Raw genomic sequence first — 25,237 nt, forward strand, 5'->3', positions numbered from 1 at the left:
GGCAGCTGGATTACTAGGTAGAAGGCAATCCTTCTTTCCTACTCTTTGGCTCGATACTGCAGGCTCCATCTGCCTTTCATGTTCTTATCTATCTCTTTATCCTCTGCAGTTCCAAGTGCATCACAGTTACCAACTGCTGTTGGCCACTGAGCACTTACTCTATGCTTAGTGCTGTGCTACGTGGAGCCATTTATGATCTCAATTCTCAATTTTTGTGAGCTGAGGAATGATGTGGGTTCATGAGCAATATGGGAATCCAAGCAGCCTAATTGATGAATTTGGAATTTCATTAGCTGAGCTCAGGACTACTTGCATAGAGACCCCTGTTTCGGTGACCCACCCAGTGGCCCTGAACTAGAAAGTTACAGCTTTTAAAACAAAACCACAAAAAAGACATCCTGTAGGAAACAATTTAGCTAGAATCTTACATTAGTTTTGGTTGACACACAACCTGCTTCTTTGTTGAGTAGGTTAATTTTTCTCTTGTGGGTGCAGCTTATTTTGCTTTTCTCATGGGATTGTACTCTAGGTAATTTTTCACTCTTCTGGGTCAAATACAGGGCACAAGCTTACGTCAGTTATGCCAGGCTACAACAAGGAATTGTCATTCTCATTTTTTTCCCCACAAGGCAAGTAAGTCAGAGACATTCTCTGTCCCAAGATCAAAACTACTGAGAAATGTCGCAGCAGCTGTTTGATACTTCCATTCCATTGAGTTACTGCATCTGATTCTTCAAACTTGAGTATGTCAGAAATCCAGTCTACCAGCCCAGCTTGTGGGCATGGTTACTCTAGTTTCACTCTCATCCAGGCCACTTTTTTGTATGAAAAACAAGAGAAGTAAGAACACGAATGCCAGGATACAACCTAGAAGAATGAAGTACTGTGGTAGTTTCTTATGGCTCAAAAACTTCACCACAAATTCATTGTTGAAAACAATACAAGTTTATTACTTTATTCTTATGGATGTTAGAAATCCAAAATAGTTCTCAGCCTAAAATCACTGTGTCGCCAGAGCCGTGTTCCTTCTGTGGGCTGCAAAGAATAATCCACCTCTCTATATTTTCTAGCCCTTCTTTTCCTTCGGAGGTAGTAATGGTTGGAAAATCTTTTGGTGTTGCATTCTCTGGTTCTTACTTCCTACTTCCCCATTGTCTGGTTACTAACTCTTAAGATTATATTGGGTTTACCAGAGTGATCCAGAATATTTGTCACAGTTTAAGGTCAGCTGTTTACCAGCTGTAATTCCATATGCTCTTTCCATTCTTCCTTGATATATAACTATATTCACAAGTTCCCAGGATTAGAACATGGCTATCTTAGAGAGGGGGAGCATTATTCTGCCTATTAGGGTATATGTCAGAACCAAGGGTTGCAAAATTACAAACAGATTTGTTTTATGAAAGTTTGAAATTATGGTTTGAGCTGGGCATGGTGGCTCACACCTGTAATCCCAGCACTTGGGAGACTGAGGCAGGAGAATCATTGCAAGTTCGAGACCAGCCTGGGCTACAAAGTGAGCTCAAGGCCAACATGAACGGCATAGTGAGACCCTGTCTCAAAAAGACAAAAAATATTACAGTTTGGTTAGATTAACTTACCTCAAAGTACCTTGACTCTTTTAAAGCATGAAATAATGGTGCCAATTCTGCTAAATTCAAAGTGTGCTGGTCCAGAAGGTGATGTGTGTACTCTTCTTTTTAGCTTGTGGATGGCAAAGAAATACAGCAACTGAATGTGCAGTGGCTGCGAGCACAGCTGGGCATCGTGTCCCAGGAGCCCATCCTGTTTGACTGCAGCATCGGGGAGAACATCGCCTATGGAGACAACAGCCGGACCGTGTCACAGGAGGAGATCGAGCAGGCAGCCAGGGAGGCCAACATCCACCAGTTCATCGAGTCGCTGCCTAACGTAAGTGTCCCTCCACAGTAAGAACCCAGGAGTGTGGAGCAGCTTCCCTTCCTTGACCTTTGTTTTCTTCTCTTCCTTTTGTAATTTATTTTTTTATTTTTTGGTTTTTTGAGACAGAGTCTTGCTATGTAGTTCAGGCTGGCCTTAATCTCCCTTGATTTCACTCTATAGCCCAGGCTGGCCTTGAACTCAGTACCCTGTTCCAGCCTCCCAAGGGCCGAGCTTACAAGCGCACAACACCATGCTTGGCTTTCTTTCTTTTTTTCCCCTCTTTCTTCCTTTTCTTTCTTTCTTTCTTTGCTTTGCTTTTTTCCCTCCCTTCCTTCCTTCCTCCCTTCCTTCCTTCCTACTTTCCTTCCTTCCTTCCTTTCTTCCTCCCCCCACTCACACTCTCCCATTCTTTCTTTGATGTACTGAGGATCAAACCCAGGGCCTGACAGTTTCAATTATTCTACACTGAGCTGTACTGAAAAGCTTCTGATCATACTTCCTGTCCCTGTTAGCAATATGTTTACTTGGTCACCTGTATCTCTCTGTATGGAAGCAAACATTTGTGAGGAAGAAACTACAGGGTGACAAGATGTAGAATTAGTTCTTGGATTTGTGGGTTTGAGGCTCATCCAGTCTTCATCCTAGGAATAGGCAGGATATCTGGAAGGTTTTTCCTCCAAGTACTAGGCCTACAGGTAACATAAATGACCATGCTGCTTCTGATACTTCTTAAGAAGCAAACATGGTGATGCCTTCCCTTTTACTTCCTTCTACCACCTTGTAGTTCTTGAAGTTTTAAACCTGGCTCTGTGAAGTCAGGCCAGGTTGGAAAAATGGACTCATGGCAGAAAGAGGACTCTCTCTGAGTATCATTGGGATATTGTAATCTCTGATTATTTCACATGTTTGTTGGCCCCAAGCTCCATTTATAGGGTTGATAGTTGAAATCTTCCCTGGGGTGTTGCCTTATGGATGTATTTTCTCTACCAAGTTAGATAAGTGCAAGCATGCACCATCTCTGAGGGCTCGTTAGTTTCCCATGTTTTGTAAAACAGTAAGTTAACTAATCTGCCTCTTCCCAATATCTCTTTTCTGTTGTTATAAGATAATGCCCCCAAAATAAAGCTCAGTAATCTCCACCTGATGAGGAAGGCAGTCTCCTCAAGTAAAGCGTAGCAACCAAATGGCCCTAACGCCTTCCAAGAGTCCCTTTTCTGTATGTTCACCATGGTCAACTGACTATTCTTGAGGTTTAGCACTGAAAGTATAAAATTATGAACCCCTGTGCTATTGAGAAATCAATGGTTCTCAAAGGATAGGCATGAGCACTTTGTTAGAAATACAAATCTTGGCCCAGGGATGTAGCTCAGCCGCATAAGCACCTGTCTTGCAAGTGTGTGGTCATGAGTTCGATCCCTGGTACCAAAAAAAGAAATACAGATCTTTAGACCTCACCTTACATGTACTGACTAAGAAATTCTGGTAGTAGAATGCAATAGTCTGGCATTTAATAGCCTGGGTGATGCAGATTATAAAATACAAATATAGGTAATGATTTTTATTCAGTATTTTAATCTAACCTATTATTTATCTCTTGCAAAAACCTGATTTTGTCTATCACAGGGTGCCTTCTTTCTAGAATCTTCTGTATATGTTACATAGCATACCTGCAGAGACTATGAGTCTTTTTTTTATGTATAGACCAACATACTAAGTCTTGCTATATGTCTGCAGACCTACTTTTGAGTGATTAGTGCTATGATTCACCTAATCCTTCAGAGGCTGGCTTATTTTCATTCCTACAGCACTGTCCTCTGCCTCAAGAGAATCAATATTATATCAATGCAATCTGGTAACACCTACACTCACATGAGTTACCCTTCTGTGTACCTACTTTCTGAAACAGTAGAGCTTCACCTCAGAGTTAGTTCTGAGTCTTCCAAAACATCAACAGGGCTTTCCTCATTGTGTTGTCAAATGAGAAACCTTGTTCTGAGCACCACAGTCTAGGCATGGTAGGTACCACAAATAAAAATGCTGGTACCACATATCCGAACCTATAGGACACAAAAGCACTCTTAAGAGGGAAGCTTATAGTTGTGAATACCCACATCAGAATTACAAAGCAAGCCAAAATAGCCTAATGATATACCTCAAGGTCCTAGAAAAATAAGTACAATACAAATGCAAAACTAGTATAAAAGAAGAAATTATAAAGATCAGCGAATAAATGACTTTGGATTAAAATAGTACAATGAATCAATGAATTGAAGATCTGGTTCTTTAAAAGAATAAGCAAAAGAGAAGCCCCTTAGTGAGTTTCATAATGGGAGAGAGATAACAAAGACTCAAATCTATGCAATTAGAAGTAAAAGGAAAAATCACAATAGATGCTGCTGAAATCCAGAAGATTATTACTGATTTGAATACTTTTAAAACTTATACTCAAAGAAGTTGGAGAATCAGAAGAAATGGGTAAATTTCTTGATACATGCAAATTATCAAAACTGAACCAAGAAATATGAAAGCTGAATAATTCGATAACACGTGATAAAATTGAAGCCATAATTTAAAAAAAATACCTACCAACTAAGGAAATCATAGGACATAATTGATTTATGGCTGAATTCTATAAGAATTTCAAAGTATATCTGATACTGGTGCTCCTCAAACTCCTTAATGAAATGGAAAGGGAAAGAGTACTCTCAAATTAATTGAGGTGCATTACCCTGATCCCAAAAGCAGACAGACATCAACTAAACAGAACTACAGAGTAATCTCTTTAATGAATGTTAGATGCAAAAATACTGATACACAGAATACAACAAATCATCAAAACCATCATACATTATGACCCAGTGATCTTCATTGCAAGGATGCAAAGATAGTTCAACATATGCAAATCTTTAAATGCAATACAACACTTAAACAGAAACAAGGACAAAGATCACATGATTATCTCAAAAGATGCACAAAAAAGCCTTGACAAAATCCAGCATCAATCTATGCATGATAGAAGCCTTAAAGAAAAAGAATATACATAAAGGCCTTATCTCAATCTGATATAAGCCTACAAACCTACTGCCAACATCATATTAAATGGGTAAAAGCTGAAAGCTTTCCTTTTAAAACCAGGAAAAAGACAAGAATGTCCACTATCACTGCTACTCTTCAATATAGTAGTCAAATCTTTAGCCAGAGTAATTGAACAAGAGAAAGAGGTAAGAGGTATATGTATGGAAAAGGAAGAATCCAACTTATTATTTGCAAATGATATGGTCCCATATAAGGTGCAAAAAGTTTCACCAAAAATTCCTAAAAATAATAGCCAAATTTAGTCGTGTAACAATATATAAGATCAACACAAACAAATCAATAGCGTTCCTATACTGTATTAATAATGAACTTGCTGAGAGAGAAAGTAGAAAAATAATACCATTCTATTGAGAGTTATACTATTGAGTATCAAACTATTTAGGAATTAACCTAACCAAGGAAATGAAAGACCACTACAACAAAAATACATCATTCTGGAAAAGGAGATTAACAAAGACATCAGAAAACGGAAATATATCTCATATTTTTGGATATGCAGAATGAATATTGTCATGGTTTATATCTGTGGCCCCCAGGCCTCATGAGTTTGCATTGTGAATTTGTGATTGGTTCATTATCTAGTGCTTGGGTTGATGGTGTCTGTGCTACAGCCACATAGGGGTGGAGCCAGGATGTGATGTAATGGCAGGAAGAAGGTGTGTCTTGCTCTTTTGCCGGTTTCAGCCTTGCTGTTTGCAGCTGCCATGAACCATGGCCTGCCATGCCAGCCTGCCTTGGAGCCAACTGAGTATGGACTGAAACCTCCAAAACCTGTAAGAAATAAACCTTTCCTTTCCCAATTTTGGGCTTCAAGTATTTTGTCTCAGCGATGAGTAAAAAGTAACTAAGACAAATATATTAAAAATAGCCATACTCACAAAGCCAATGTATTCAGTGCATTACTAGTGAAAATACCAACAGCATTCCTTATAGCATTAGAGAAAATAATCATAAAATTTGTATGGAACTAAAAGAGAAGCAGAATAACAGAAACAATCCTGGGCAACAAGAGCAAAGTAGGAGACATCACAATCCTGAATTCAAGTTATATTACAAAGTTACAATGATTAGAAACAGCGTGGTATAGTGGTACCTCTGTTTGTGAACTTAAAATTTATTGTATGATGTTGGAAAAGATAGCCAGATTTATGTTTGTGTGATAAAGATGGTCACTGTTGTGTTTGTCACCTGATGCAGAGTTTGCAAAGAAAAACAAAGTTTTGCCAGATGCTTTTTTGCAAACAAAAGCATTCCTGAATGAAAGTATCACTGTATTTGCACAAAAATAGATATATAGATCAGTGTGACAGAAGAGAGTGTGCAGAAATAACTTCAGGTATATTCAGCTATCTGATCTTTGACTAGAGGGCCAAAAATATACCCTGATGGGAAGACAGCTTCTTTAACAAGTGATGCTGGGAAAATTGGCTGTATACATACAGAAAATTTAATCTACACTCATGATGGCGAGCCTATGGCATGTGTGCTGCAGCCAAGTCTGTTGAACCAAGTCACCCCAGCATCAATCACCTCAGCAGTCGAGCACTGACAACACTACATGCAGGGGCCATGAACATGCTTGGAAGGGAGTAGCAGTGCCAGGCAATGATGTTATGAGCTATAACACATTAGCTGTTATTCATCTGAGCTTTCATATGGCCAGTTAGTGCACTGGCCAGCCATGCGTCACAGTGCATCAGTGTGTCAGCTACACACACACACACACACACACACACACACACACACACACATTTTCTTGGACTGGCTGTGAGTTTTAATACATTCATTTTTAAAAATACATTCATTTTTACTAATAAGATTTTAGCTTTGAATTGTTTTATGGAAAATTAATATCTAAGATTTAGCAAAGAGATATTCTAATTAACATACAGATTCTTTTAATGCTGTGCAACATCATATCTAGCTGTTTGTAAAGAATTTATGAAAACAAGAGCAAGGATATATCTATTTGCTTGGACTGGCTCTGATTTTAGCAGAATGCAAAAATTTACCTGTTATAGTTTGTGTCTAGATGTCCTCCTCAAAGCCTCATGCAGGCATGGGAGGCAGGCTTTTCAGAGGTGGCTGGGTCTAGATTTTGTGATTGATTCACAGTTTAATGCTGGGATTTAAGAGTGTTGTACCCATCCTAGGGCTGGTAGCCTGCACACATTATGAGGGATAGAGAGGCTTATTTGTTCTCTGTCTCTTGTTCGTTCTCTCTCTCTCTCTCTCTCTCTCTCTCTCTCTCTCTCTCTCTCTCTCTCTCTCTCCTTTTGCTTTGCTCTTGTTGCTTTGCTGTATTTTGCTGCCATCAACTGTTGCCCCTCTACCATGTGCCACCCTGCCTTGGAGCCAGCTGATTATGGACTGAAACCTCTACAAACTGTGAGTTAAATCTTCTTGTCTCAACAACAAAAAGTAATCAAGACATTATCTTTTAATAAAATACTATTTGTATCATTGAAATCTCTGTTACTGTGTTTATCTTTAAGACAAAAGATGTTAGTATATGAGTTTTTTCTAAACTAAAACCTCAGTATTCAGGTTTAGTTGCAGTGTTGGCACTTTGTGATAAATAAATGAGTTCCGAGTTTGGAACTTTTGGGCACTTGGTCTCTAAAAGTTTTCCCATCACTGATCTAGACCACAATCTCTCATCATCTACTAAACCAAAAAAAAATTGATCAAATATTAAAACATTAATGATCTGTTGAAAGAAAAATTTGGGAAAACTCTGTAAGACATAGATAGGCAAGGAGTTTCTGAACAGAAACTGCATTGCATAAGAAATAAGGTCAAGAATAAACAAATGAGATTACTTCAAATTAAAAAGCTACTACACAGCTAAGAAAACCGACAGAATAAAGAGAAAACCTAAGGAATGGGAAATAAATTTTGCTAGCTACATTTTAGACAAAGGATTAATATCTAGAAAATGTAAAATACTGAAAAAAATGACCCCCAAATAAAAGACCCAGTCAAAAATGAGCATCTTAAATGCATGAACACTTCACTTCTCAGAAGAAATAGTACAAATGGCCAGTAAATGGATGAAGAAGTCCCTGACATTACTGGCCATTAGACAAATCAATTTAAAACAACACTGAGAGCCCATCAAATAAGGCCATCATCATAAATCAAGCAATGACAAATGCTGGTGAGGCTGTGAGGAAAAGAAACTCTTCTCCACTGTTGGTGGGAAAGTAAAAGAGTACAACCACTTTGGAAATCAGTATGGAGATGCCTCAAAAAGTGAAAAGTTGAAATTCTCTTTGACGCAGGTATTCCCCTGACAGGTTTCTTTACAAAAGAGTTAAAAACATCATATTACTTAGATGATACATTCATACTTTTGTTTACAGCAGCACAACTCATAATAGCTAAAACTTGGAAGCGGTCCATGTATTTATCAAAATATGAATAACTAAAGAAAATGTATTTATAAGCAATGGGGTGCTACCAGAGTAGCACCATATTAAATTTGAGCCACTTGTAGGAAAATGAATGCATCTTGACTATAATGTTAAATAAAGTCAGACACACAAACTTAAATAACACATGGTTTCTCATATAAGAAACTGAAAGTATAAATAAAGAGCAAAAAGAAAATAGATAATAGAGAACAGGGAAATAAACCTTTTACAGAAGGGAAAGGGAGTAAAGTGAAGGGGGAAAGAAAGGAAATTAAAATGTGTTAGAAATTGAGTTGTGTCATGTACATGTACCAACTCCCCATAAGGAATGTAATCCATATGTACTGCAAATGTGTACTAATAAAAACAATACTGGGCAGAATTTCATAGGCAAAATTCAGGTGTAAGTACGAGGGCCTAAGGTCGCAGTATAATTTCAGCCTATTTAATAGTTAATGACATTTTCTATTCAAAATGTTAATGGCTACTTCAGTTTTAAAAGTGAGATATCAAATCAGAGTTCCTTAGCATCCATTGAAATGATTTAAATGTTGGAAGGTGACTTCATAAAAAACAGACACAAAACTACTAACATTTGAATAGTTTTTACTCCCTTTAGGATCATACAGAGAGTATCACCTGCTGGATAGATGTTTGATGAGCTTCAATTATGATGTACATAATGAATACACAGCTTCAAAGCAAATTTCCTTTCTAACAATATTTGTTTCAAATATAATGAACCCAGAAGATGGAAGACAATAATGTTGCAACACTGTTCTTCCTAACAAAAACAAAAACAAAGCAAACAAACAAGAATTTAGATCGATTTATGGTAAAGTATACAAGTTTAAGGCCCAAATGTCTATCTTCCAAAATAAAAATTAAACCTACCATGGCTTTGTGTTGCTCAACTCTGTAGACATCCATTTTTGGCGACTGAACCTACACTTTCTAATTGACCTTTCAAAAAGGTAACCTCTTTTCTATGTGTATAATGTGTGTTTGACCTTTACAATCAGTTTGACTTTTATGCTAACAAAATCCCCATTCACAGAAATATGACACCAAAGTGGGAGACAAAGGAACCCAGCTCTCTGGAGGCCAGAAACAGCGCATAGCCATCGCTCGTGCCCTCATCAGGCAGCCTCGGATTTTGCTTTTGGATGAAGCAACATCAGCTCTGGATACTGAAAGTGAAAAGGTAAGAATTTAAAGTGGGTTCATTCATACTTGAATCAGTTGTGCTTACTGAGCTTAAATTTAAGTTTTTCAGTCAAGTTATGTTTGTCAATCATGTTAATTGTTGTGTATGTGGGCTTTGACTAGAATTTAAGCACTTTCTGTAGCCGTTATTTAGGAGAGCTAAGATGATAGAAGTTACTCTTGAGCATGTCCATTTCAAAGAGTAGCTCGGCATCACTTTGTGTTCCTCTGATGGCTGCATGCAGGTGGCATCTTCCCCATGTCTGCTGCTGCATCTCGTCAGGAATAATGTGAATGGTTACTTTATAGAGTGTAAGGCAAGGTTAAAATCTGGTCATACAGTGTGTGTCAGATAGATGTGGATGGTCATTTTTGGTTGAAAAAAGATGGAGAACTTGCTACGCTGTTTGAAACGCAGACTGCCCAACTCCACATGGGGAATGAGAATATCACGTTTAGCAAACGTAGTGAAAACAAACAGCATTGAAGGAGGCTGCTTGGTGTTAGCTCAGGCTCCCTAGTTTTCTGTGAACCTGCATGAGGGAGCTGCTTCTTAGGATATTATATGGTAAAGATAATTTGGAAATGTTTTCAAATAATTGGAGGAACTCTGTTTACTGCTATAACGTTAAGAACAGGTATCTTTTGTCTCAGTGTCATCTAAACTGGGTGAATTTACTTCTAGTGTAACATATGCCTTGGTTTCTAAAAAAATGTGTTATACTTCAGTGACATAACTGTTAAAGAAATGTGGACTGGAGAAATTAAAGGAAAAGAACTTCATTATCAATAAATTTATATAATGAACAGGTTGTCCAGGAAGCCCTTGACAAAGCCAGAGAGGGCCGCACCTGCATCGTGATTGCTCATCGCCTCTCCACCATCCAGAACGCAGACGTCATTGTGGTGATTCAGAACGGCAAGGTCCAGGAACATGGCACACACCAGCAGCTGCTTGCACAGAAAGGCATCTATTACTCCATGGTCAATGTCCAGGCTAGAGCAAAGACCTAGTGAACTGTGATCATATGAGATGTTAAATATTTTTTAATATTTTTGCTTAAATATGACATCCAATCAAACTAAAAAGCATTTATTGGATTAGTTATAGTTAACTATATAAAGATAGTTAAATATTTAACATTTCCTGGCACAATTGAAGATGATTTATCAAGTTCAGAGTCTACAGAGACTTCCTAATTAAAGGAGCAGAAATAAAATCATTATAGGGAGGGTAGATAATGGCTTTAATTTCATTATAAAATTCACAAAAGGATTTCAAGTAGTTTTTTTCATAAAGTATTTTTAATTTCTACTTTCTGACTGTAACTACCTTGTTAAAAAGTACTAAAATGTTTATATAAAATACCTAAAATAAAACTAAGCTTTGATACGCTTGGAATCATCATGTCTGAAATATGTGTATTTATCCTTTCAATGAGAATATTGTACATAATTTTAGCCTTTAAAGAACTGATTCACTTAAGATGCTTTTACTTCTGTGGAAAATTTCAGTCTTTCTATGTAGTTTAAACAAATTGTATTTTATGTGTTTTCTTTGTTGCACCTTTCAGCACCATGAGGCTTCTGGTCCTTTTTTCTGCTGATTCTTTAATTCTTGCACTGGTTCTTGAACTTATCACACAGGACATTATAATACTTGGGAAGATGGAGTGAGGTGCAATTTAAATTGGCTATTTCTAAGGTACACCTTAAACATTTGCATTACTTTTATAAAGGGGCCTCAAGGATTTTAATATTGTTACACATTTTAACATATAATTACACTTTTTCCTGCCTTGACCATGAACATTGTTCTTAGTAATTGGTCTCTCGTAAAGCTGATCCTCCTGGTTTGCAAATACTTAAAAATATTCCATGAGATTAACAACCAACAGTAAGGGAAAAATGTTATAAATATTGGTGATCTGACTACACAGTTTGAAATCTTAGTCACAAACCATTATAAACAACTGAAATTCACTAGACATGGGACACATTTATTATAAGAAATTGGTGTCTTTAATAAGCAAAGATCTTATTGTAAGCATGAGGCACAGATCAACCAAGACCACCAGGCTTGTGTAAAGGCAACATGGTATGGAATTTATTGTGCCCATGCAGGCAGACAGAGGCCAAAAGGGCCATCTTTATGGATGAAAGAGAAGCTAGCTTTTTTTTAATAGAGTTTGAGAGAAGGTAGGGGACATTAGGGAGGAAGATTTTAGTAAACATCAGTTGCCAAAATTCTCTGGATGTTTTGCGCCTCAATGGACAAAAGTCCTTGTGGTGTCCAATGTGAATGTTTGGGTGTCCAGGTGCTTGCAAGAGTTCATGTTCCATCTCCATCTCATCTCTCTTTTTTTTTTTTTTTTTGTCTTTTTCGTTTTTATCAGTACCAGGGATCGAACTCACAACTGCCTGCTTGCAAGGCAGACACTTATGCCGCTGAGCTAAATCCCCAGCCCCTATTTTGGCATATTTAGTGTTTTATAAGGCTTCTCTACCAAGTATGCGTGTGTTTTCAAAGGTGCTTTTCAGCTCTTGAATAGTAGAGTGCAACAGTGCTATAAATTTCTTGGTAGCATAACCTCTAGCTTAAAAATGTAATGGATATCAAAAGTTTCCATTAATGTTTTAATTTTATTTTAAACTTTACTGGCTGAAATGGTCACTTTTCTCATTACCGAGACAAAATATCCAAAACATAAACTTAAAAGGGAAAACTTATTGACTCAGAGTTCATAGAAGTTTCGGTTCATAGCTGGCTGGCTGCAAGGAAGGATGGCATGGCAGATTGGCATGGCAGATGGGCATTGCAGAGCAGAAGACAAGTAACAGCAGCAATAAACAAAAAGTAACAAGGTCCTTCTGTCCCTTATATCCAGGCTACCCACCATTAGGGCAGATAGCACGCAGACTCTTAATCCTAGCATTGTGTCTTCGATTTTGACATCACACACTGTATATCCAGCTACCTCCCAAAGTTCCACCCATGGCTGCATGAGGCTTTGGGGATACATGTAGATGATATAAGTTATAACACTGGTTACATTTTTGTTCTGCTCAAGCCTTCAAATGTAGGTGAGACTTTGTCTCAACAACAACAACAAATACCAAAAAAAAAAAAAAAAAGAGAGAGAAGATAGAAAGAAAGAAAAAGTGAGACCATACATCCCTTTCTTCCCTTCTACATGGTAGGAAAAATTTTTTGACATTCCATAAGAAGAGTTCCTTCATTCCCCAGCCTAGGGGAGAGACAGAGAAAGGGAAAATAAAACCTTCATGGCTGTGGATTTAAGAGAGAGAAAGAAAATAATGTACCCAAAGGGCCTCCGCTGTTTTCATATGTATATAGTGTGCTATACTGGGTGAGTTTGGGTTGTAAAAGGGGAGAAGAAAGTAAAATAAAAATAAAGATAAAAGGATACCCTGTCGGGAGTGTCTAGTGCACTCTCGACTCCGGGAAAGGCACACACGCAAACACCAGATTGGGACACGGGGGGTGCAGCTCTCGGAAAGGAAACAGAAGAGACGGCAATTGCTACTGCCTGCACTGCACTGCACGCACAATCTTTATTTTAAGATTCTTATATAGTAAACCGGATCAATTCACAGAGCACAGACAATTAAGTAGTGAAAAAGCATTCTTTGTGACAAGCTACAATGTGACAGACTACAATGTTTATTCTAAACTATCTAAGTGAAGTAAACAAGCACAATCAGTTCTCCTAGCTCCTCTAGCCCAGGAGGAAATTCATTAGCCCAAGAATAGCCCAAGAATGTTGTTAATTATGTTTGTTGCTAGTGTCACAGAAGGTGGTGGGCCACTTCCTCATGACTCTGTAAACAAAGCCAGGTCACACAGCATGGTTTTCAGAGGGTGAGAAGAACTACACTGAGAACAGGCATTCCTGTCCTGTCTCTGTCTCGCATATTGGGAGCTATTGTTTACTGCAGGTCCGAGGGGGCTAGGTCCTTCAAAGTGACACCTCATCCCCCACACTTCCTTCCTTTTTATTTTTTAACAACAATTTCCATAATACCAGGTTATTAGTAACATTTCGTCTTATGCAGTAAAAATACACAAGAACTATGGCAATGAGAGCTATAATTAAGCTAAGCCCCATGCTGCTTAAAGTGTGGGTAAGGCTGTGCCAGATTCCTTTAGAATCTAGCCCTTTCAAAGATTGAGCGAGCAATTGCACGAATTGTGCCAGGGATTCATCATCATTGTGCTTTGCAAAATCTTTGTCAATTTGATTATGCAAAGATTCTATTTCCTCCTGGGCAGAAGTGTTTCCATTTAGATACATTTTAATCACTTCCCATTCATGTTCTGTTTGATTATAAGGTCGTTGTGTTATACAGAAAGTAGTTGAATTCCAATCACATTTTAAAAACACTTGATGCTGAAGAGCCAATATTTTTCTTCCCATCCATTCAACTGTTTGTTTAAGAAGGTCTATTTGCTGCTGTAGTTTGGCATTTATTTGCCATTGGGTTAACCAAAGTTCATGAGAATTCTCATGCCATAGTTCTACAACATGTTTTTTTTGCAAAGAGGTTTGTAAAGCTATTCCTGAGACTGCTGCTAAAGAGGCCACAGTTATCAGACTTAACAGTACAGCGACCACTATTTCAATAAATCTTTTTGTACGTTTTAACAGATGTTGAAAAAATTCAGTAGTAACAGAAATTACTGGGTCTTGAGACCATGGTCGTGTTAGATTCACAGGTAACCAAATATGAGTTTTTTGTTGTAACAGCATAACTAATATAAGGCTTAGTGAAATTCAATGTGCTATTTAAACAGGCAAACAATTGACAATTTAAACAAGTACAAGAAAAATGTGTAAAATTAAAAGTTCCCACTAAAAAGACATAAGGCAGAGGTGCACAAACAGTAATATTATACATCTTAAACCTAGTAAAATTATAAGTAGTAGATACAGATCGACTAGTTCCTGAATAGGAAACATTGTACAAGGTTACAGGTTGCATAGCGGCTGGAATCTTCCAAATATTATTTTGGAGATGATGAGGGTATTTTTCGGCTGCAACAGCAGGATTAGCGATTTATCCTCTAGCTGGTTTTGTGTTCGCTCCAGAGGATATGGTTTCTTGGGGAGTTTTCTCCGGGACCGGCAAACAGGGCCTCGAGGCGCGGATCCCGATCCACCGTCCAGGGACCCACCGTTGAACTCCATGTTCTGTGGAGATACAGCCAAAACCTCTCCCCCTTTTAAAGCAATGTGCCCTTCTCCCATTCTGCCTCTGGGGCTGTTTTAGTCCAAATAGGCTCATTAATTACATATGGTTGTTGCTGCTGTTCGAAATGTCTTTCAGCCCTTGTTAATATTTCACCTTGTGGTAAATTGAGAAAATTTAAAATAAACAGTGTCTGATGCAGTAATGTTTTTGGACTGTTTTGCAATTTAAATAGTATTGGTATCTGAATATCCTCCTGACTCCTCCTTTTTAATTTTTTAATTTGTAACTTAAGAGTGCCATGTGTTCTTTTAACAATAGCTTGACCCTGGGGGTTATATTCAATCCCTGTAACATGAATGATATTATGGATATCACAAAATTGTTTAAATGTTCTGCTAGTATAAGCAGGTCTATTATCTGTTTTGATTTTAGAGGGAATTTTATAACTGCAAAAGTCTCCAATAAATGTATAATAACATTTTTAGATTGTTTAGTTTTAGCAAAAATCCATTCTACTGGCATAGCATTTTGACCCAAAACTGTAGAGGGATATTGAAAAGTATTAATAATATATAAAGTTAGAGGCAATTTAGGATCAATCCTAATTAAAAATGTATCTTTAATTCGTTGTTCTACAAACTGTAATTCTTGCTCTGCTTTTGCTGTTAATGCACGAGGACTGGATGGATCTGAAGAGCCCTGTAAAGTAGCAAACAAATGCTGTACTGTATGAGTAGGAATACCTAGTGTGGTACGGAGCCAATTAATGTCTCCTAATAAAAGCTGAAAATCATTTAAAGTAGATAATTTATCTCTTTGAATGGTCAGGGTAAAGGGCCAAACTCACACGCAAATCTCTCTGTACACAACCAGGTTACTTTAAACAAATGTAAATTAATTGTCATTTTAGTTTTTTTTTTTTTTTTGAAATTTGGGAAGCAAAGGCTTTATTAGGCAAAATCAAGGCCTGGTGATGAGTCTCCGGGAGCCAATTTGGTTAACATATCAATTAGGTGAGATTTTTGTAATTCTTTACAGAGGAGAGTGTTGTTTAACATATCAATTAGGTCACTTAACATATCAGTTAAGGAAAAAGGGTAAAACGAACACATTTAGTAAGCCATTTTACAGGTTTGTCATAATATACATATAACCAAGCTATTTTCTTAGAATACAACGTTCCCCAGTCATGAGGAGCAAGATTACCATATTGATCTGCTACCGACATTACTAATTCTCTAGTGTAATGAGCCTGAGGGCCATAAAGGGTTACGGCCTTTTTTAATTTTGCTAAATCATCTATATTAAATCCTTCCCATCTAGGGGGAACTGCCGCTCCATCTACAGGTTGCGGCCTGATAACAGGGAAAGCAAAGGCAGATGTTTCCTCGTCAGAATCCCCTATTTTTGGTATATCAGCCAAAGCTAGTTTGGCTTTATTCCAGTTAGGGTTAAATGGAGGAGGTGCAGAGGGAGGTATAGGTAGGTTCTGCTTAACGGAAAGCTGTTCTACCACCTGTGTTAGATGTTGTATAGCTTGTAAAATTGGGCGATCGTCACAAGTTGATATTGCTGCGGTAGCTAAAGCCGAATCAGCTGCAGAGAATTTTACTTTTGGTTTGGACGCTTTTTCACTACTTAAAGCGATAGCGTCATTTTGAACTACAGTCTGCTCCTCCTCTGTGAGGGGTAATTCCTGAATAACCGGTTTAATTTCTAGTTGGAGATTTTCTACAATATGTTCATCTTCCATAGCTTTTAATAAAGAGTACACAACCGACCAAATAGCCCAAAAACGTAAAGGAATTTTCTCCTCCTGTTGCATAGCCCTTTCTATACTAACCCTCGCCTTCCTCCATAATTTTACATCCAAAGTTCCTTCATCTGGAAACCAAGGATTATATTCTTTAATTGTATGAATACACATATCCAAGTCAGCTGACCTGAGCGATATGCCATACATAGATAATAAATGTTTAAGAATTTTTAAGAAAGGAGAAGAGACAGATTGTCCCATATCCCCATAGTAAAAGTATATATACTCACCTTTCCTGAACGACCTTTGGAGTCACTGATTAGGGCGCCACTTGTCGGGAGTGTCTAGTGCACTCTGGACTCCGGGAAAGGCACACACAAACACAACAGATCGGGACACGGGGGGTGCAGCGCTCAGAAAAGAAACAGAAGAGACGGCAATTGCTACTGCCTGCACTGCACTGCACGCACAATCTTTATTTTAAGATTCTTATATAGTAAACCGGATCAATTCACAGAACACAGACAATTAAGTAGTGAAAAAGCATTCTTTGTGACAAGCTACAATGTGACAGACTACAATGTTTATTCTAAACTATCTAAGTGAAGTAAACAAGCACATCAGTTCTCCTAGCTCCTCTAGCCCAGGAGGAAATTCATTAGCCCAAGAATGTTGTTAATTATGTTTGTTGCTAGTGTCACAAAAGGTGGTGGGCCACTTCCTCATGACTCTGTAAACAAAGCCAGGTCACACAACATGGTTTTCAGAGGGTGAGAAGAACTACACTGAGAACAGGCATTCCTGTCCTGTCTCTGTCTCGCATACCGGGGGCTATTGTTTACTGCAGGTCCGAGGGGGCTAGGGCCTTCAAAGTGACACCTCATCCCCTACAATACCCTATAAAATAGGTTATAAGAATACATCAAGAGAGGGATAATAGTGAGCTCTTGTTGATGACTTTCTCCTTTTTATTCCTTTTTAGGTTTCCCGCCCTTATATCACAGTTATTTCATCCCAACAAGAACCTGCTTAAGTTCTCATGAGAAGCCCACATGCAGAGTGCTGAGAGCTGGTTCTGTGTAGGTGTTCTTGGGTCTCGCCACACCTCCCTTTTCAGCCAGTTTAAGCCATTCCTTGTCATTTTGACTTCCTTTGTAGATTAATTCTTAGGTATTTCATTTTCTTGATGCAATTGTGAAATGAATTGTTTCCCTAATTTCTCTGCCAGTGAGTTTGTGATTTGTGTACAGGGATGATATTGATTTTTTACTGTTGACTTGCAACCTGCTATGCTACTTAACTGGGTTATTAAATCTAAGAGTCTTTTGGTGGCATTTTGGGGTCTTCTTTGTAGAGTACCATATTATTTACAAATAGTCATCATTTAAACTCTTCTTTTTTATTCATGTTCCTTTTCTTTGCCTTATCTAATTGCTCTGGCTAATGTTTCCAGATTTACATTGAACATGAGAAGTGACAGTGGGCATTTTTGACTTTTTCTAGAAAGATTTTAGAGTGAAAGATTTGAGTGTTTGTACCTGCAGTATGATACTGGCTGTTGGTTTGTCATAGAAAGCTTTTATCAGATTGAGATAAAGATCTTCTATTTGAATTTTCTCTAGGGGTTTAGCACAAATGAATATTGGAGTTTTTCAAATGCTTTTTCTGCATCAATTATGATGATCATGTAGTTTATAATGTTGGTTCTGTTAATATGATGTATTATATTTATTGACTTGTGTATGTTGAACCATCTCTGCATCTCAGCAATGAATCTTATTTGATCATGTTACATAATATTCATGATGATTTGCTGCATTCTGTTTGTCATTCTCTTATTGAGGATTTTTACATTTATGTTCATTAAAGAGATTGGTTTGTACTTCTCTTTTTTTTATTGGGTCCTTCTCTGGTTTTGCTCTCAGGGTAATGCTTGCTTCCAGGATTGAGTTTGAGTGTATTGCTTCCCTTTTAGTCTCATTAAAGAGTTTGAGGAGTGGTAACATAATATCGCTAAATTTCTTGTAGAATTCGTCAGTGTATCCATCAAAAATTGGGCTCTTCTTTTTTGGTAGCTTTTAAAATAACTTTTTCAATTTCATTGGCCCTGAATTTCTACAAGCATTGTTGTTATTTAACCTTTTTCATTCCTATTTGAATAGATTCGTTTCTTTCCTTGTTTTGATAGGCTTCTTAGAGGTTTTGTCAATTTTATTTACACTTTCAAAAAACCAACTCTGATTCATTGATTCTTTGTATTGTTTCCTTAGTCTTAATCATATTAATTTCTGTTCTGGTTTTAATAGTTTCCATACTCATACATGATTTGTGTTTCACTTGCTTTTTATTTTCTAAAATGTTGAGGTTCAACATTCGGTTGTTTATTTGTACTTGTGGTTTTTCTGATGTGGAAATTCAGCACGATAAACTTACTTCATAGGATTTCTTTAATTGCAACCCATAGGTTCAGGTATGTCATACAGGTATTATTATTCAATTGTAAAATTTGTATAATTCCTTCTTTAATTTTATCCATGACCCACTGGTTGTTCAAGATGGTATTATTTAATTTCCATATGTTTATGTAGTTTTAGTGGTTTCCTTTGCTATTGATTTTCAGTTTCATTATAAAATGATCTAATAATTCCCACAGAGTAATTTTAATTTCTTTTGAAAGCTTTTGAATTGTGCCACCTAATTACCCCCTGAGTTTGCTTTTGATGAACTAGATATCAGAGGCTGTGTCTTGTTTAAGTGTTTTTTCATTTTTATTTCTTTTTTTAGATTAATTCCTAAGATGATGCTTGTAAATTTCCTATAGTGAGTTGCTTTATTGCTAGTATTTAGAACCTTTAAGTAAGGTCTGCTTCTCCAAGGTATCCTCCGAGTGTAGATACTTTTAGGGTTTGACTCTAATCTGGACGATGCTGCCGCATCAATTTGTTGGAGATGAGAAGTTGCTGTTTGGCCCAGTTCCTGGTCCTGTTGCACTGTGCCATAGTATTTTCAATTACTCTTAATCAGTTTCAGCCATGGAATACCAGGATGATCAGCTGTGTGGAACAACTATGTTGTTTTTGGCTATAGTGGTACCAATAGTATCAAACAGCCTACAAAATGACAAACTGAGCTAACCATGAATTTGCCACTTTTAGCTGTATGAGTTAGATTCGTTAGATAACAGAATCTAAAATGAACCAGAAAACTATATGCATTATATAAGTCCTTAATATGTCAATTTTGCCTTCAGGGGTTAACATTTAAATGGGTTAAGGAAAAAATAGAGAAATGGAAGAGAAGAAAGAGATTAGAGTAAGGTTGGAGGACAGTGGGGATTCACACTAACTTTGGAAAGCTGGTGTGGAAGACTGGAGGTAAAGAGAAAAGGAAGAGAGGAAAAGAAGACCATAACAGAACCACCACCACAGAGCCTAGAAATCACATTCACACTCATATAAAAACAATATCAAGCAATAAAGGAGAAAAAAACAAAACCACAATGACAATCACAAAAGAACAAACGAGAAAGAAAGAATTCATTTCCAGATTTGTCTCTGCTGTCACTGGTAGACAACATGTGGATAGAGTCCCAATTCATGCTGTTCTAGCACAGTAAGCCAGCAATAGCTTTTTGGCAGGATAGGGGGGAATCTCAGAGAACCTGCACTTTCTGGATGAGACCAGACTCATTCAGCCTGCAGCCATCTGTGTATCTTCTGCAAGCCTGAGCCCAGGTGGCAGCTCTGAGTTCTGAGCTCAGTCAGACCGTCTTCTAGATGACTCCTGGCCGATTGTGTGACAGGACTGAACCCTTAGCACTGACCACCAGCCAGTGCAGTCCTCCAAACTGCTGCACCTCTCCAGTAGTGACACCTATCCATGTGTCTGCAGGTTTGAACTACTTTTCTCACACAGGGAGAAGGAGCCACCACCTGTCTCCTTTGTTGAAGTTTCTCTCTTCATTCTCTCTGTTAGCTTCAATTCATGCTTCGATTTTGCCTGGGCCCAGGGGGCCCACTTCTCTCCTTCTTGTCTTCTTCCTGTTGGTATATTCCAGCATCTGGGAAGTGACTTTCAGAGAGGCTCCTTCTCTACTGCTTACCACTGTGTCATCTTGGTACTCCCTCACATGTTTAACTTCTTTGGGTGACATTGCAAATTGAAGAAAAGACAATGAAAGAAATTATCCAACATTCAGAATACTTTTTTTCACATTTGTAATCAACAGAGAAAACAAAAAAGTCACCAGAGCTGATTTAAGAAATCATTAGAAATTTTTGTTTCCTCTCTGAACATTAAAGGATTCTTGTCAAAGTGCATATATTGTGGCTCCAATCAAAAGATTATTCAGAAAACCATGATAAAATCTCTTTTGAACCTTCCAATGCTATCCCATTTTTAATTTTAAACAGAAAAAAGTAATTTTAAAACAGTTTCAGAGCATGGTAGTAGGATAGTTAACAATAATTGATGTATTGCTTATTGGTATCTTCATAGTAGTTATTCAGAGTAAAATATGGGCATAAAATCTTGTCCAGACAACATTAAAATATACATTTGTTTTCAATAAATTAAGGGAAACTAGCTGTATAACTATCTTAAATAACATATATATACATATATTTCCAACTTTTTCCTTTCCTTCTTTCCCCCCATCACAGTGTATCTTTTATTTTGAAGAGTTTCTTTACATTTTACAGTATCTATTCTATAATTTGGATCTTTTCATTCAGTTTCTCACATTAGTGAGACAATATGAGTTAACATATGTGGATTTCACTCATTTCACTTATCAGGATGGTCTCAAGATTGTCCTTCTTTATGAATGACTAGTACTCTAATATATATATATATATATATATATATATATATATATATATATATTTAACCATATCCTTTTTATCCACTCCTTGATTGATGGGGATTTGGGTTGTTTCAAAATTTAGCTATTACAAATTGTGCAACTATAAACATAGGTACACATATATTACTGTAGTATGATGTTTTTAATTCTGGGAAAATACCAGAAGAGGAATAGCTGGGTGAAAGGGGACTTCCAATCCCAGCTTTTTGGAGAACCTCAGACTGATTTCCACAGTGATTGCACCAGTCTACACTCCCACATTGCAGAAGAATTTCTGTTTCCCCATAGCCTCTCCAGCATTTGTTATTGGTGGTTTTCTTGATCCTGGCCATTCTTTCTGGAGTGAGATGGAATCTCAGTGTGGTTTTAATTTGCATTTCTCTCATGACCAGTGGTGCTGAACATTTTTTCATATATTTATTTGCCATTTGTATTTTCTCACCTGAGAAGTGTATGTTCATCTCAGATGCTCATTTTTGGATTGAGTCTTTGAATTCCAGGGATCTAATTTTTTAAAATTCTTTATACATTCTAGATAAAAGTCCTTTATCTGAGGGACAGTTCACTAAGATTTTTTCCCAATTTGTGAGTTTTCTTTTCACTATGTTGGAGATTTCTTTTGACATGCAAAAACTTTTTAATAAGATGAGATCCCAGTTATTGATTCTGGAAGTATTTCCTGTGCAGTTTGATGGTTGTTCATGAACTCTCTGGATACACCTATGTCTTCAAGATTTCCATCTACCTTGTCTTCTAGTAGATTTAGTGTTTCTGTTTTAATATTTAGATCTTTGATCTGTTTTGACTTTAATTTAGTGCATAGTGATAGACATGGTTCTAGTTTTAGTTTTCAGCATATGGAAAGCCAGTTTTTCCAGCACCACTTATTAAAGAGACTGTCATTCTTCCAATGAACATGTTTGGCCCCTTTGTCAAGTATAAGGTAGCTGAGTGTGTTTGTGGTTGTGACAGTATCTTCTAATATATTCCACTGATCATCAAGTCTGTTCTTTTGCCAGTACCATGATGGTTTTATCATAGTAGCTTTGTAGTATAATTTGAAGTTAGAGATTGAGATACCTCTTGCCTTTGTGCTTGTTGCCCAGGATTGTCTTTGTTAGTCTGGGTCTCATCTGGTTCCAGATGAATTTTAGGAATTATTTCTCTAGATCTGTATTGTATGATAATGACATTTTGATTGGAATTGCATAAAATCTGTATAACAATTTTGAGAGAATGATCATTTTCACAATATTTTTTCCTATTCATGAACAAGGAATGTCTTTCCATTTTCTGAGATCATCTTGAATTTATTTTTTCAGAGTACTGTAATTTTCAGCGTATAGATCTTTTATTTGTTTTGTTAGATTGACTCTTATGTATTTCATTTTTGGGGGTTCTAGTGTGAAGGGTGTGGTTCCTTTATTTCTCTCTTAGTGAGGTGGCTGTTTGTGTATAGGAATGCTACTGATTTTTGATTGTTGACTTTGTATCCACCTACATTACTGAATTTGGTTATTAAATCTAGAAGTATTTCAGTGAAGTTTTTGAGGTCTTCTATGTAGTGTATCATGTCATCTGTAAATACTGATAATTTAACTTCTTTCCTATCCTTATTCCTTTTATGTCTTTCTCTTTTCTAATTGATCTGGCTAGCATTTCCAGAACTATATGAAATATGAGTGGTGATAATGGACATTCCTGTCTTCCTGATTTTAGGTAAAAAGCTTTTAGTATTTGTCCATCTAGTAAGATGTTGGTTTGTCATGCATGGCTGTTATCAGATTGAGATAAAGACCATATATTCTCATTTTCTGTTGAGTTCTTTGTATCATTAATGAATGTTGGACTTTATCAAAAGTTTTTTCTGCATCTATTGTTATTTTTAAGAGATCTTTCCTTTTGTGATTGCTAACTGTAATCCTGTGTTCAAGGTCTGAAAGTCTATCTTCAGTTTTGTTCAAGTGATTTTGCCAACGTTCTGTGAAATTTTTAATTTCCTGGATATCTATTTGAATGTTGCTTTTTAAAAAATTTTTATTTAAAGAAAGACTAAATAAAACAGAAAATAGGTAGAAGTGATACATATGTTCAGAGAAAAAAATAAACAGTAAGAAATCATTAGTTGATGTTTACATATTGTCGTTTTACAAATAGTTGTTCAAGGTACAAAAATGAAACATGTAAAGTGGGAATTAAACAGCGAGACTGCAAACAGTTCTGTTCAACTGTCCAACAAAAACTTAGTAACATGGTTGTCAATCCTATACACTTAAACATGCATGCAGTTATTCATATCTTCATTTATGTTTAGATTAAACAAACTAAAGCAGGCTAAAATCATTCTGAACAAAGAATAATAGTATTGCTAGATTTCATATCATGACACTCCATGATCAGCAATGGGTAATGCAGTGTCTTTTTTAAAAATTTAATTTAAAGAAATACTAAACAAAACAGAAAATGGGGAGAAATAATACATAATTTCAAAGAAAAAATAATAAGAAATCACCAGTTGATGATTACAGATTGTAATCTTACATTCTTACAGATTATATTCTTACAAATAGTTATTCAAGATACTAAAGTGGAGCATATAAAGTGGGGATTCAAACAGTGAGATTGCAACCAGTTCAACTATCCAACAAAAACTTAGAAGTATGGTTATCTGTCCTATACACTTAAACATACATGCAGTTATCCATATCTTCAATTGTGTTGAGATTGAATAAACCCAAGCAGGCTAATATCACTCTGAACAAAGAATAATACTATTGCTGGGTTTCACATTATGGCACTCCAGGATCAGCACTGGGCATTTTAGTGTCTCTTTTTCTTCAAAGTATCTGTTCATTTCATCATGTATCATACGATCAGTTCTCATAAACTGTTTACAGATTCTACACATGCATGAGTCTTAACATGTATTTCTATCCTTTCTATATTAGAGGGAGAAACAAAATAAAGCATGGAAAAACACAACATATTCCTATAAACACATGAAATGAAATAAAAATATAAGACCATTGTATGAAGAGTTCTACCATGGTTTCTGTGTTGTCTCTTGTTATCTCCAATAGAATTGGCTATATCATCAGACATAGTATAATTGAATATATCAGTGCATACAGTATTAATAAAAACACAACTTTGTATATAGTATAGAACTTCAAAAACTGGCAGTTATCAAACCAGAATGTGTATTGAAGAGTCTTGTCATCTTCAGTGTAGTTGCCTATACTCTCAGACTTGATACTATCAGTCATATCAGTTTTGGATAAAATCTTCTCTGCCTCATTTCTGTTATGCTCTTTTTTGCCATCAGTTGTCTGCTTATCTTCTTAATTCTGTTTTCTGCTCCATGCATTGAGGCCTCTCTGTCACTTTTCCTGGAATCCTAGTACTTTTCTCTCTCTCTAGAATGCCCTCAGTATTTTCTGTAGAGTCAGATTGGTGGTTATGAATTTCCCAAGTTCCTCTTTGTCTTGGAGGCATCTTGTTACTCCATTAATTCCTAGAGATAGTTTAGCAGGGTATATTAATCTGGGATAGAGGTTCTTTTCTTTCAGGGCTTGGAATATTTCACACCAGGCTCTGATGGTTTGTGTCGAGAAGTCTGCTGTTATTCTGATGGACCTTTCTCTATAGGTGATCTGTTTCTTGTCTCTAACAGCTTTTAATATTCTGTTCTTATATTGAATTTCTGGGATCTTATTATATGCCTGGGTGTAGGTCTGTTTTGGTTGTAGGTGGCTGGAGTTCTGTATGCCTGATATATCAGAA

The 25,237-nt window shown here is 36.8% G+C and overlaps 1 protein-coding gene across 2 annotated transcripts in view; it reads left to right on the forward strand.

The window, feature by feature from the left end:
- LOC100732684 (ATP-dependent translocase ABCB1) overlaps positions 1-11,022 on the forward strand; it is a 101,918-nt gene extending 90,896 nt beyond the window's left edge. For both annotated transcript variants that reach the window (XM_063243398.1, XM_063243408.1), the window contains 3 exons: positions 1,705-1,911; positions 9,472-9,618; positions 10,431-11,022. In XM_063243398.1, the coding sequence (XP_063099468.1) occupies positions 1,705-1,911; positions 9,472-9,618; positions 10,431-10,634 (558 nt within the window). In that variant the 3' untranslated portion in view covers positions 10,635-11,022. The remainder of the gene's footprint in view (positions 1-1,704; positions 1,912-9,471; positions 9,619-10,430) is intronic.
- Positions 11,023-25,237: the final 14,215 nt, after the last annotated feature.

Source organism: Cavia porcellus, unplaced genomic scaffold (genome assembly GCF_034190915.1).
Source record: "Cavia porcellus strain 051 isolate PalLab524CR breed Dunkin Hartley unplaced genomic scaffold, mCavPor4.1 scaffold_2, whole genome shotgun sequence".
Lineage (NCBI taxonomy): Eukaryota > Metazoa > Chordata > Mammalia > Rodentia > Caviidae > Cavia > Cavia porcellus.